The sequence below is a fragment of the Amblyomma maculatum genome, chromosome 2 (genome assembly GCF_055883805.1).
Source record: "Amblyomma maculatum isolate TAMU_Amacu chromosome 2, ASM5588380v1, whole genome shotgun sequence".
NCBI classification, from domain to species: domain Eukaryota; kingdom Metazoa; phylum Arthropoda; class Arachnida; order Ixodida; family Ixodidae; genus Amblyomma; species Amblyomma maculatum.
The window spans coordinates 104,449,440-104,463,370 of NC_139345.1; the positions used below are offsets into that span (position 1 = coordinate 104,449,440).

A 13,931-nucleotide genomic window follows, 5' to 3' on the forward strand; every position below is an offset into this window, starting at 1 on the left:
GCTCACCAATGTGCAGAGTCTTCCTTCATCATCCGCTATTTTGATAACAGTCTGATTTCTCGAGATGACAGGCACCTAGAAGTTCATACAAACTACTTGCCCAGCACGAATACTGCGCTGTTCACGGTCAAAGCACCCATCCCTGTGAAAAACCGCAGAACAGAGAATCCGACGAGGTCGCTGAAGTAGGTCCCAGCCAGGCTGGCACTCGCTCCTATTACAATCAGTATGACGATTGTCTTCTTCCGTCCAATTCTGCACAGGAACAAAGGAACGGCACTTTATTTTGACTCTGATCGTCTTACAAAATGAATTCCTCGAGAAGTGCAAACGTATGATTGACGAACGTACTAGATGTATCTAATTATTTCTCATTGCTGGTTTCCGCTAACAAATGACATAAAATAGCGTTTATGAACCAGAGAATTCGCTTGCAAGGCGCATAGCAAAACCAGAGCTGCATATAGCACAAAAGCAGTGATTTGAAATGCTTTAAACTAAACACGCTCAGTAAAAAGGCTAACTACGAAAACCACACATAGAAATTCTGTGTTCGAGGAAAATTTAAATGACTAGCTTCTGCATTGCTGTATAGAGAAAACTTCCTGTGCGCAATGGTGCGAAACACAGTACATATGTGTCCGCCATGATATTGTCACGCTAATGACGACGATGAAGGATGGTGATGGTGTGACAGAAGAGGAAGAAGAAGCGTTGGCTTCTGGGCGCTAGTAGGCTTCATCTTGGTCCGCTACATCAGCACTGTAAATAAACACCCCTTCTTATTTCATCGTAACAACTTGGTGTAAGGTGCTGGGTACGATCCCTCGATCCCTACCTACAGCGTTGCAAGACCAACTGGAGCTTCGACGTAGTCGCCGCATCGCTGGACTGCCACCGCTCACGACCATTATGGACCACACCGACTCAAACCATGCAAGCCGCGACGCTGCAAGCCAGGCTGGCGGCATGCCTGCCCACTCCAGCCCAATTCCGTCCCAGCCTTACCGAGAACCACGACCTTTTGCCGGAGAAGCTGAGGACGTTGAGAAGTGGTTACTTGATTATCAACGAGTTAGTCGGTACAACCGGTGGGACCCTCTTACTATGCTAACAAACGTCGTTTTCTTTCTCACTCACACGGCTATGACCTGGTTTGAGAATAACGAAGATAACTTAACGACTTGGGAACGGTTCGCCACCGAGTTAAAACTGCGTTTTGGCGACTCTGTTCCCAGCAAAAAGCGGGCTGAGCAGGCCGTTGCTCAAAGAGCTCAATTGCCCGATGAAACTTGTACAACTTACACAGAAGAGATCCTCAAGTTATGCAAATGTGTCAATTCCAACATGCCCGAGGAAGACAGAGTCGATCACATTTTGAAGGGTATCGCGGCGGACGTGTACAACTTTTTAATCGCCAAAGACAGCCTTGACACTGTCTCCGATGTCATTAGACACATCCGCGCGTTTCAAGCTTTTAAAACTCGTCGTATTGCGCCGAAATTTGGGCGGCTGGCCAACGTGCCTACCGTGGCCAGTCTTGATGACCATGCCCAACTAGATCTTCCGTCAACTATCCGGCAAATCGTGCGCGAAGAACTTCAACGGATCAACACGCTTCCCCTGCATGAATCTGCTGAGGTTTCTGTCCAGAGGGCCTCTAGACGGCCGGCTTCACCACCACAAGCGATTCAAGTGCAGCCTTTCTGCCAAGCTCCTGAAATTGCAGCTTCTATTGACTACCCGCCAATGCATTTTGCCAACCCGACTGCGTCGATGCTTGAAGCCCCAAGGTATGACGTCACCTCAAGTGCACCTAGATCTTCTATTCGATCTACAAGGATTCCTGTGCCGTGTGAGCATTCAGCCAGACCTACGATGCGCCCTGCTGTGCCTGGCTCGTATCCACAACAGCATTTTATACCTTCCCCACCGATATGCTACCGCTGCGGCGTCGAAGGTCACATCGCCAGGTACTGCCGCAGTAGGTTCCCACCACGCTATAACCGTCCGGTGCCTCCAGCAGTACCCAACAATCGGCAATACAGCCCCGTTTTCCAGCAATCCAATACTCCCCGTGGGTACTTCAACAACATCCAAAACGGGAATCTCCGCGACCATTCCCCAGCATCAGAGCGAAGTGTTACTCCTCCACCCGCCTTCCGTGCACGTCGTTCTCCATCACCGCGGCGGCGCTCCGTTACGCCCCAGCAGGAAAACTGACCAGCGTGACCGATGGGGGTAAGGCCGCTGGAAATGTGCTGTGTGCCAATGTCCCTCCAACTGCAATGCTCAAAAACAAAATTCGTGTGTTCATTGATGGTGTGTGTACATTAGCTTTGGTAAATACGGGTGCGACTGTGTCTGTGATGAGTAATCAGTTTAGGCGCTTGTTGGGACGCAAAGTGATGTTTGAATATGCCCGTGCTTCAACGTTTTGTGGTGTGAGTGGAGAGGCGTTGCGACCACTGGGTGTGTCTAGTGCGAAATTGTCTGTGGGTGGTGCAATTTTTCAAGCCGAATTCGTCGTCTTACCCCACTCTACGCATGACATCATTTTAGGAATGGACTTCTTGATGTTTTGTGGCGCTACCGTGGACTGCCGAAGTCAAGAGGTTCATTTTGATGGCTCGCATCTGCCGACACTTTTTGAAAGTGGCCGTGATGAAGAAACAGTTTTTAGTATTACCGAAGACACAGTAGTTCCACCCTTGTCTGCCATGTTCGTCCCCGTGTCCGTTCCACTTCTTGAGAAGGTTTCATTCCAGGCCATGGTGCACCCAGTTCACTCAGCATGCCTGAAGAAAAATGTAATTATCCCTCACTGTATGATATCCGTGCATCACGGTAGTGCCTCGTTATGGACCATCAATTCATCGTCCGAGCCCGCAGTTTTACCAACGGGATTGAAGCTTGCCTCCTGTGGACCCGATGCGCCCCACGTCGTTGCTTTGGTCACAGATGCTACGAGTGCCACCGTACCTCTGCCTGCTGATGAAACTTCGATCTTCCGCATGATCAGCGCCGATCTCAGCTCACCTCAACGCCGTACTCTTGTGGATATTCTTCTACCTTTTTCGCCTATGTTTGACTTTTCTCAAACAGATGGACCAACCTCTCGCCCTGCACATCGGACCCATCATAGCATCGACACTGGTTCGGCTCGTCCCATTCGTCAAAAGCCATATCGCGTGTCCCCACCTGAGCGCAAAGTCATTCATGAGCAAGTGGAGGACATGCTACGGAAGAAGGTGATACAGGAGTCATCTAGCCCCTGGGCTGCCCCTGTTATTCTTGTACGCAAGAAAGACGGTTCGTGGCGATTCTGCGTCGATTGTCGGCGTCTAAATTCTGTTACGAAAAAGGACGTCTATCCTCTTCCTCGCATAGACGATGCCCTCGACTGCCTCTCTGGTGCGTCCTATTTTTCTTGTCTTGATCTCAGATCTGGCTACTGGCAAATTCCAATAGACCCTGCGGATAAGAAAAAAACAGCCTTCGTAACGTCAGATGGCCTTTATGAGTTTAATGTTATGCCATTCGGGCTGTGCAATGCGCCAGCCACATTTGAACGCTTTATGGACACAGTTTTGCGCGGCTTACAATGGGACATTTGTCTTTGCTATCTGGACGATGTCGTCATATTTGGGAAATCCTTCCAAGAACACAATGACCGTCTAGTACGTGTCTTGAATTGTCTGCACAACGCCGCCCTAATTCTGAACTCCAAAAAGTGCCGCTTTGGAGAGCGCCAAGCGCTGGTGCTAGGACACCTTGTCAATGGTGATGGTGTAATGCCGGATCCCCGGAAGACTGCCGCTGTTGAGTCTTTTAAACCCCCGCAGACAGTGAAGGAGTTGCGCAGTTTTCTAGGGTTGTGTTCGTATTTTAGACGCTTTATACATCGCTTTTCTGACGTTGCTTACCCATTGACGTGCCTTCTCCACAAAAACTCTACTTTTGACTGGACACCACACTGCGACGCGTCATTCCGTCAACTGAAGTTTCTTTTAATATCGGAACCCATCCTACGTCACTTCGATCCTACTGCAATGACAGAAGTACACACGGACGCTAGTGGAATCGGTCTTGGTGCAGTCCTTGTCCAACGGCACGATGAACGAGAGCATGTTATCGCGTACGCAAGTCGTACCCTGAGCAAGCCGGAGCGAAACTACACAGTCACCGAACAGGAATGCCTAGCTGTAGTTTTCGCTGTGCAGCGTTTCCGTTCATATTTGTACGGACGTTCGTTTACTATCGTAACTGACCATCATTCACTCTGTTGGTTGCGGAACCTTCGAGACCCATGTGGTCGCCTCGCACGCTGGGCCCTCCGGTTACAGGAATATGACTTTGCCGTGGTGTACAAAAGCGGGAGGCGTCATGCAGACGCAGATTGTCTTTCTAGGATGCCAATGGCCACGGCTGGACCTGAAAGCGACGATTTCGACAATTATATATCGACCCTCGAGCCAGCGTTCCCCGACACGAATGTTTTCAAAACGGAACAGCAAAATGATACCAGTCTGCAGCCTCTCTTTGCCCAAGCCAACGTACCTACAAGCCGTTTTTGTGTGCATGATGGCCTCCTATGGAAAAAGAGTTATTCGCCTGTCGGCCAGCGATACCTACTCGTAGTTCCCAAGACGTTGTGCACGGGCGTATTGCGTGTTATGCATGATGATCCAACTTCTGGGCATTTGGGATCGGTTCGAACACTCCACCGTGCTCAAGAAAGATTTTACTGGCCCAGAATGCGCTCGACGGTTGAACAATACGTTGCCAGTTGCAAGCAATGTCAACGCCACAAACGTCCAACTGCAACTCCGTCTGGCTTGCTGCACCCTGTGAAGACCCCGACAGCACCGTTTGATCAAGTAGGCATTGACCTCGTAGGTCCGTTTCCGAAGTCCGTGGATGGAAATCGCTGGATTGTAATCTGCGTGGACTATCTCACACGTTACTGTGAAACCGCCGCTCTTCCATCTGCTACGGCGCATCATGTGTCGCTTTTCTTGCTGCACTCAGTCATCTTACGACACGGGCCGCCACGAATTGTCATCACTGACCGGGGCCGACAATTCACTGCTGATGTTGTTGAAGAGCTCATGCGTTTATGCGCCGTAACTTTCCGACACTCGACGCCAAACCATTCCCAGACAAATGGCTTGACTGAGCGCGTCAACAGAACGCTTATCAACATGCTAGCCATGTATGTGGACGCAGGGCATAAGAACTGGGACACCATACTGCCCTTCATCACGTATGCGTTTAATACCGCCACGCATGAGACGACTGGGTACAGTCCATTTTTTGTGCTTTATGCCAGACCGCCACGCTACTCTCTGGATACTATCCTGCCCTTCACAAGCCGTGAAGACCCCTGCCTGGTTGAGACCCTCTGTCTCGCCGAATAAGCTCGGAGAATCGCCCGATTACGGTCTGGTGCTTCACAAGAACGTTCTAACGTGCGATACGATCCAGTCACCGGCGGGTCACGTACTCTGTAGGTGATTTAGTCTGGCTATGGCGTCCAATTTGGCGCCGTGGCCTACATCAAAACCTCTTGGCCCATTATGACGGCCCATATGTGGTTATCAAACGCATTAGTGATTTAACTTATGGAATAGCCCGCCTGACAGCATCGGGTCACCGGTCTGCCAAAACCGAACTATGTCATGTTGCCCGCTTGAAGCCGTGTCAGCCTCGCACGACTCACGAACACGCCCAGAGGGCTTCGTATGAGTAGGGGGGAAATGTCACGCTAATGACGACGATGAAGGATGGTGATGGTGTGACAGAAGAGGAAGAAGAAGCGTTGGCTTCTGGGCGCTAGTCGGCTTCATCTTGGTCCGCTACATCAGCACTGTAAATAAACACCCCTTCTTATTTCATCGTAACAATATATATGTTCCCTCAGCACTTTCCCCGCAAAATTACCATGATGTGTTTATTGAAGAGTGAAGTGAACGAAATCAACTCAATATCTATGTCAATGCGCAAATTCTAGTGAGGCGAGTCCTCGATATAATTTATTCTTTTATCTCAATTTTTAATAAATGATTTGCGTGTGGTTTACACAAGAAAAGTACATACGTACAAGGACGTGTTCATTCCAGAGGAAAATTATGCTTACAGTAAAGTACACGTCTCGTTCAGTCTCATGTGCGAGGCATTTTTCGTTACCTTTGTTTATTTAAAAACTTCGCGCACGCTTTAGCCAGAGGTTGGGGATAACAAACAAAATAAGGGGGGGGGGGCAGAAACTTCCACACATGGTTTTGTGTGCCGGCATTTGTATCTGCAGAATTACAGTGCGAAAAGTTCCTATTTTCAGTATTTGTTGGATTAAATGCCTACCTGTCCGAGAGGATTCTGCAAACAAGATATCCAGCCATGGATCCAAGCCAGAAGGTCGTGTGGACCGTGTACAACTTCCAGCTGTCTCCACAAACCCATTGGTTCTAATCGGGGGAAAGACCTAGCATTCAGTAAAACAAGCTTTTGGGCGAGTTGGTAGCTTACATTCAACATAGCCGCAGCGAAAAAACACAATCACAGAAGGAAGACACGTACACAAGGACCAACGCTGCTTGGTTTGGTCCTTGGTCCTTGTGGTCCTTGGTCCTCAGCTCAAATCAACGCCGTACTCTTGTGGATATTCTTCTACCTTTTTCGCCTATGTTTGACTTTTCTCAAACAGATGGACCAACCTCTCGCCCTGCACATCGGACCCATCATAGCATCGACACTGGTTCGGCTCGTCCCATTCGTCAAAAGCCATATCGCGTGTCCCCACCTGAGCGCAAAGTCATTCATGAGCAAGTGGAGGACATGCTACGGAAGAAGGTGATACAGGAGTCATCTAGCCCCTGGGCTGCCCCTGTTATTCTTGTACGCAAGAAAGACGGTTCGTGGCGATTCTGCGTCGATTATCGGCGTCTAAATTCTGTTATGAAAAAGGACGCCTATCCTCTTCCTCGCATAGACGATGCCCTCGACTGCCTCTCTGGTGCGTCCTATTTTTCTTGTCTTGATCTCAAATCTGGCTACTGGCAAATTCCAATGGACCCTGCGGATAAGAAAAAAACAGCCTTCGTAACGCCAGATGGCCTTTATGAGTTTAATGTTATGCCATTCGGGCTGTGTAATGCGCCAGCCACATTTGAACGCTTTATGGACACAGTTTTGCGTGGCTTAAAATGGGACATTTGTCTTTACTATCTGGACGATGTCGTCATATTTGGGAAATCCTTCCAAGAACACAATGACTGTCTAGTACGTGTCTTGAATTGTCTGCACAACGCCGCCCTAATTCTGAACTCCAAAAAGTGCCGCTTTGGAGAGCGTCAAGCGCTGGTGCTAGGACACCTTGTCAATGGTGATGGTGTAATGCCGGATCCCCAGAAAACTGCCGCTGTTGAGTCTTTTAAACCCCCGCAGACAGTGAAGGAGTTGCGCAGTTTTCTAGGGTTGTGTTCGTATTTTAGACGCTTTATACATCGCTTTTCTGACGTTGCTTACCCATTGACGTGCGTTGGTCCTTGTGTACGTGTCTTCCTTCTGTGATTGTGTTTTTTCGCTGCGGCTATGTCGAAAAGACCTAGCATTATAAGTCAGCTCAAAGTAGACTCACGTCCTGCTAGTACAACTGACACTAATTCAGACAAGTGATTGATTTCCATGGGTTGGACGCTTACTAGAAAACTAATGCTTCGAATAATTGAACAGAGCGAAACGGAAGGACAATGCCTGACAATATTTTTATATTTGTTTTGTCTCAAAACAAGAAAAATTACCGGGAACGCATTTTCATATCCTGCTATTACGACAGCAGCCCTTTGTGAATATATCATTGAGGAAGAAAGGAAAGGGAAGAAATATGATTTGCAAAGATATTTTGTTAGATGGCGTTTTTAGATACCATTCCACACTGCATGCAACAGTTCAAAAAGCATTGTAGAAAGCTTGAACACACTTTTTTCTGCAGGGACTGCATTATTTAGGCTGCAGCAATTTCCATCAGTAAAGAACAAACTGATAGCTACAAGGTTATCTTTCACTGAACACGGAGGAAGGAAATATAAATATCGCCAACACCACTCGTATTAGCAGGAAAACTGTCAACCTAGTGTGTGTGTGTGTGTGTGTGTGTGTGTGTGTGTGTGTGTGTGTGTGTGTGTGTGTGTGTGTGTGTGTGTGTGTGTGTGTGTGTGTGTGTGTGTGTGCGTGTGCGTGTGCGTGTGCGTGTGCGTGTGCGTGTGTGTGTGTGTGTGTGTGTGTGTGTGTGTGTGTGTGTGTGTGTGTGTGTGTGTGTGTGTGTGTGTGTGTGTGTGTGTGTGTGTGTGTGTGTGTGTGTGTGTGTGTGTGTGTGTGTGCGTGCGTGCGTGAAGAGAGGTCACACCGGCATTCATAACCAAAGCCTGGTTAACGCGGCTGATTTGAATCAGGCACTGGAAGAAATTTCTTCCCCTGTGAAATTTAAATTTCTCGCCAATCAATGTACCTTTCGTCGCCTAACGAGCGACGATGTAACCACGAAAGTCTGCAAATCTGAAGCGAACCGAGGTACAAAACTTCACAGCGTCTCATTCACAGAGACGCTGTGAAGACAGAGACCCTTACAAAAATGGTCGTCAACAGTCTTTAGAATCTGTATTAACACCTCATTGACTCTATCAATATTGTACGTGCTTTTAATCTGTATGAACATGTGGAAATACGAAGTTCATACACGATTACTTTTGTGTATTTAGATCAGTTCGTATAAAGTTAGTACACAGCAAGTTGTTAGGTGAATATACTTCTCTGTATATACTCCTGTCAATATTACAGCAGGGGCGTAGCCAGGGCTCTATTTCGATGTCAGAGCACCTTCCGAAAGTTTTTGAACTCCTTCCTTCCGCCTTTATTGCAATTTTTTCGATCGATGCCATATAACGCTCCCGAAAATTATGTCTCGTTATACCACTCAAACACAGCTATTATAATATATTGAAGCAATTTGGCATGTCAGAAAAAATATTCAGATCGAAAGTATATAGTCCCAATTAACTGACCGAGTGCATGCTGTTCATTGAAACTCATATTTGAATTACGTTTTTTTATTTTGAATAACATCTGTTTAAAAAAGAAATGGAAAAGGACAACTGATACGATCAATTTGCACGAAAGCACTTTATCTGGTTTACCTTGCCACGGCTTCGTGATTGGCTTGTAGTTCTATCCACAACCAAAAATATTGACTGGCATTGCTTATTAGTTTTACGGAGCAAGCCGACGAAGGCCATCCATTCATTACTTTTCTTCAAGGATACGATGTGTTAACAGTCACAAGAAACGCACTAATGCGTCTAAGAAGTTAAATGTCGTTGCCACTCCCAAAGATGTCTCTGCAAAAATAAATAGTGCATGAAAATTCAAAGACCTGTTCGTGCAGTTTATGAATCAGCGAGGTTGGCATGAATCTAAACTGGTTGGTACATCGCGTGGCGTCAGCTCGGGAATAAACGGAAATATGGGAGCGTTGTCCGTAGCCTCCTATGTTTCCATTTATTCCCCAGCTGATGCCCCTCAAACAGTTTATGAGTTTGGCAATGATGGCTCGAAAAGTATAGCAGAAATTCGCTGAACCATACCGAAACTGCCTGGTGAAACGTACATACATGTAGTTGCTGTAAAATGAATGCATATAACAACGTTATGCCTACTTAAAATTTTAAGTGCAGGCATGTTCATCTCATTATAGCAAACTCTCATTCCCTTCCTGCCTTTTAAGTTTCCTTCATTGCTTTTCTACTGCACATGTTCAAGGCGCCGCTTACATAACGTCGTTGTTACCTACCTGCGTTGTTGCCGTCGGAAAAAACTCTCTGTGGTCATATTGCCACCCAGACGGACACGTTTGCAGTCCTTGTTGGAAGATTGTTTCATTTTGGTAGCCTTCCTCTGTGGAAGCCAGCCCGATACTTTGGCACTTCCCTCTTGGCAAAGCACTCAATTCAATCGTTGAATTGAATGTGTCCTTGAGAAAGCACCACTGGCTGAATGGTGTCACCAGGATCAGAAAGTGGCCGAAAGAGTACAGAGTTGTGTGGAGGCCGCTGAGTATCAACGTCAGCACCATGACTGTCGTTTGAAACAGGCCAAACCCGCCGGTTTTAACCAGCACTTGCTCGAACTCCATGTTCTCATGTGCCGTAATACCTTCACAACTTATCGCCTAGAATTCTTCACTGTTCTCCCGGTTAGTGCTCGGAGTGGCTGGAAAAAAGGAAACGGCCTGTTTAGTCTGGTAAAAAAAAAGAAAATTCCTGACTAAGTTATGCACCACTGGCAGTCCATTTCACAAACCAACACCCATGTCCCGAATTGGTCGACTTTGATTGGGCGGAAAAGCAATGTATTAATAGGGTAACTGCAACATGAAATCAGCATCTACTTTCATATGGAAACAATGCACAAATTATTTTCCTTCCTGTGCTTCTCTTTCGCCATAATACCGGACGTCGTCTCATAACGGACACCCTTTGCCACTCACCATGCACACACCGTCAGGACTTTAGAGCCAGCGTTCGGTTTCTGTATCACGAAACCAAGCTGCCACGAGCCAACAATGAGAGACGCGATGTTAACACTAGTCGTCGTCTTTGAGAAACTTCAATAGATCGCTCTGAACGCGGTAACGTTCGTTTCCAACAGAAAGGAAAGGCGATACAAATCCAAGCTTGACGCAACTCGACGGCGATGCACCCAAACGTAATTATAAGTGAAGCAAAAACGCAACGTCGCCGTCAAGACTTTCGAACTTGCACAGACTGATGTCTCAATAGAAGCACATCAATCACTGTCAGTCACGGCTTGGCACACCTGCACAGTTTCCGTATACCAAGAAACGCCCCCGTTGTGCCTCAGAATCGTCTTAGCCTCCCCGTCCTCCGCAGGATGTCCCACGATGCGATGTTCTGTAGCTGATGGCCTAACAGGCCAGCAAGGTGACGCTATCAAGTGGCGCTTTCACCTGCACTTCATAGTATGCTTCGACAGAGAGCGAGTCCCTGTGCCCTAGAGAACGAAAGCACTTTTTGTCCTGCAAGAGAACTGCCGAGTTTTCGCACTTCGTAGCTGCTTTTGTAGGCCTACCGATGCCACTGCCAAGGGCGTTTCTCGCATAGGATCTGAGACTGTAGGTCGGAAATAGGCGACGAGCCCAACGTGTATATGTGGGAGCACCGAACGACGCGGGTAGGCTGGAGCGCTGACCCCCCCCCCCCCCCCCCCCCCCCCCCCACTGGGCTGGAAGAAAATAGAAACTGATTGGCAAGGGCAAGCGCACAGTCGCAGGAAAGGGAACGTAAACATTACCTTCCGGGTGCTGTTTTGTTTCTACTGTAATTTCTTTAATGTTATTTATTTGGTATTTTCGCCTAAAAAGTAGCTTCAAAGGGGCACAACTTCTCTTTCGACTGGAGCAAAAGCGGAGAAAAGCAGTGATGCTGCCGCTGATATTTACTTTATTATCAACATAACCCTCATGTACTGAATGGCCATCAGCGCATGATATGGTAGCGGGGAAATACGTTTGCTTGTTAAGCTCGAATATGAAGTTGCTTGTCTATGCTCTCAGTTTATAAATTCTGCGAGTAGCTGTTGGAACCTGTCAGAATTGTGCGCAGGCACAGGTTATGTCATGCAGTGAAAAATTAGGACGGCGCTTAAGCTTCGTCGTAAGACTAACCACGATAGCGCTTCGGGTACACCGCCTTTTCACTTCGCGATTTTTCAACATTGAACGACTACCACAAAGTTCAGCAATGTATTAAACGTTTTCAGTTGATCTATAGTTCTGTAGGAAAGGAAGGCGTTGTATCTGTCTCATTCCTTTTATGGACACCTGCACTTGCAATAAACGACATACAATTGGAGGGAGATATGTCGTCGGTTCGAATCCCTATCGCCAACTAGCCACCAACTTGACTAGCAGATGGATGCCAAAGTGGAAGTCAATGGTATGACACTACCCTGAAAGCTTCCCAAAGAAGGGTTGCGTCACAATTTTGATAAGAAATCATGCGTCCATTTTCTTAGAAATGTTTTTCTCAAAACTAGGGTACGGCGATTGCGACGCATTTTCGACCGAACGATCTGTATGTTGTCGCGTAATCACCTTAAAGTATATATACATTTTACGAAAATCCAACAGAGAGAACATTTTGAATGCGAATAAAGGTCGAAAACTCAATCTGCGGTGACGTGATCCCAGCCGGCTCTTATATACGGAAGAAAGGGTGAGCGATGGAAAGGGAGAGGTAGAGTGCGAATGCAGTATGATAATGACATCATAAAACAACGCACTACAAGGGATGTCAGTGCACACAATGGTTGGTACTCGTCTCTCACGCAGATTCGATGCGTAGCACAGGCGGGCGATGTCTAACACGTACACCGACGCATATCGCGTACGAGCATACAGTGATCACGAAGACTCACGGTGGGAGCCCTTTACAGCAATCCTTTGTTTGGCTACTGTCTTTCGGGCTAATAAACTGACATTGTTTGCATGGAGATATATATATTTTTTGCTAACTGACACGCAAGTAGACCAGCTGAGCTTCATATCACGTCTCTAAATGACGTAAACATTAAAGGGACATTTAGTAAACGGTATTAGAAGTACGTCTAGTTAAAATGTTCACACAGCGTTTACTGCACAACATGCTAGGTTATTTGTTAGCTCATATATTTATAATAACATTATATACCTATAATATAATTTATAATTTTCTTATTTTATGCATTTATATTATAACATCTAAAACGCAGCTTATTAGCATGGTGTCTGTTATGAACGTCGAAACAATATTCACGATACCACGCATAACATTATTTGCTTATTTTTAGCGTTAGCTAGCATTTCAATTAATCATTTAGTCTTATTGAATTTGCATAATTTCACAACATTACTGCAGTATCCCGTGCTGTAATATTACTACCTAGCTTGTGACTATCTACGTATACTCAGTGAGTGAGCCAAACTGTATAGCGAGCATACATAGCTCCAGTTTCTATCTGTTATTGGGTTTATGTTTCAAAAAATAAAATAGAGTCCAATCAAAGTAATCATCAGCCGCTCTCAGCCCCCCTAATCACGGGATCGCTTCGGCAACGAAAGCCTTGGGCGAGCCCCACACCTCCGCATCTTCTATTCAGGGAGATGCGAAAATGCAGTGCCACTGCAAAATATCGGAACTAAACAATGCAGACAACTAATGCGCATCCCACCACTGCGCCACTGCTGCAGCTGTCCCCATCTGTCGACGCTTGCACCCGTCTGTGACGTACTATCACGTGAGAGCGGCTGGAAACCGCCAATATCTTGGGACGCTGGAACGCGGCACTCATCCTCACTCTTGAATATCGAACAGGTACTATGAAGGAGGAAAGAAATACCGGAGAGGAGGTCATAGCTGCACGTTCGACCGAATGTGCACATGCATGCACTTCAGATTTTAAGTTAATGGTTTATCAAGCTATATGAACACTCTTGTGCACACTTGAAAAATAAGTTTCAACATGCGACCGGCAAAGAATCCAGCAACACGTGGTAATATGCTTACTTTTTCATGCCGGCCTGCATGGCTTGCGAGGCATGGATACAGAATCGCTGGTCTGTGATGCTGTGACAGCGGGGAGTCGTTCGGAAAAATTATTTTTCGTGTTCCATAGCTTGAGCCTATTACACACGTGTTCGCACTCCTCGATCGGCTTACCACCACACTATAAAACATACATACTGCACAAATCTAGGCACTGGAAGTTCGTATAACGCCGGTTGGCTCAACGCTAACAGAAAAGAAAACGGATAGCAAAATTACGAATACGCTATGCTACGCCGCAGCTCGCTTTTGCGTCTCAGTCCATAAATAGCA

At 46.8% G+C, this 13,931-nt stretch overlaps 1 protein-coding gene across 1 annotated transcript in view; it reads right to left on the bottom strand.

The window, feature by feature from the left end:
* The window catches only part of LOC146199458 (solute carrier family 22 member 7-like), a 31,202-nt gene extending 17,271 nt beyond the window's left edge, over positions 1-13,931 (bottom strand). Inside the window, exons 1-4 of the mRNA XM_084594942.1 lie at positions 13,620-13,931; positions 9,848-10,266; positions 6,364-6,467; positions 101-255 (exon numbers count right to left, since the gene is read on the bottom strand). Coding sequence (XP_084451068.1) covers positions 101-255; positions 6,364-6,467; positions 9,848-10,189 — 601 coding nt within the window. The 5' untranslated portion in view covers positions 10,190-10,266; positions 13,620-13,931. The remainder of the gene's footprint in view (positions 1-100; positions 256-6,363; positions 6,468-9,847; positions 10,267-13,619) is intronic.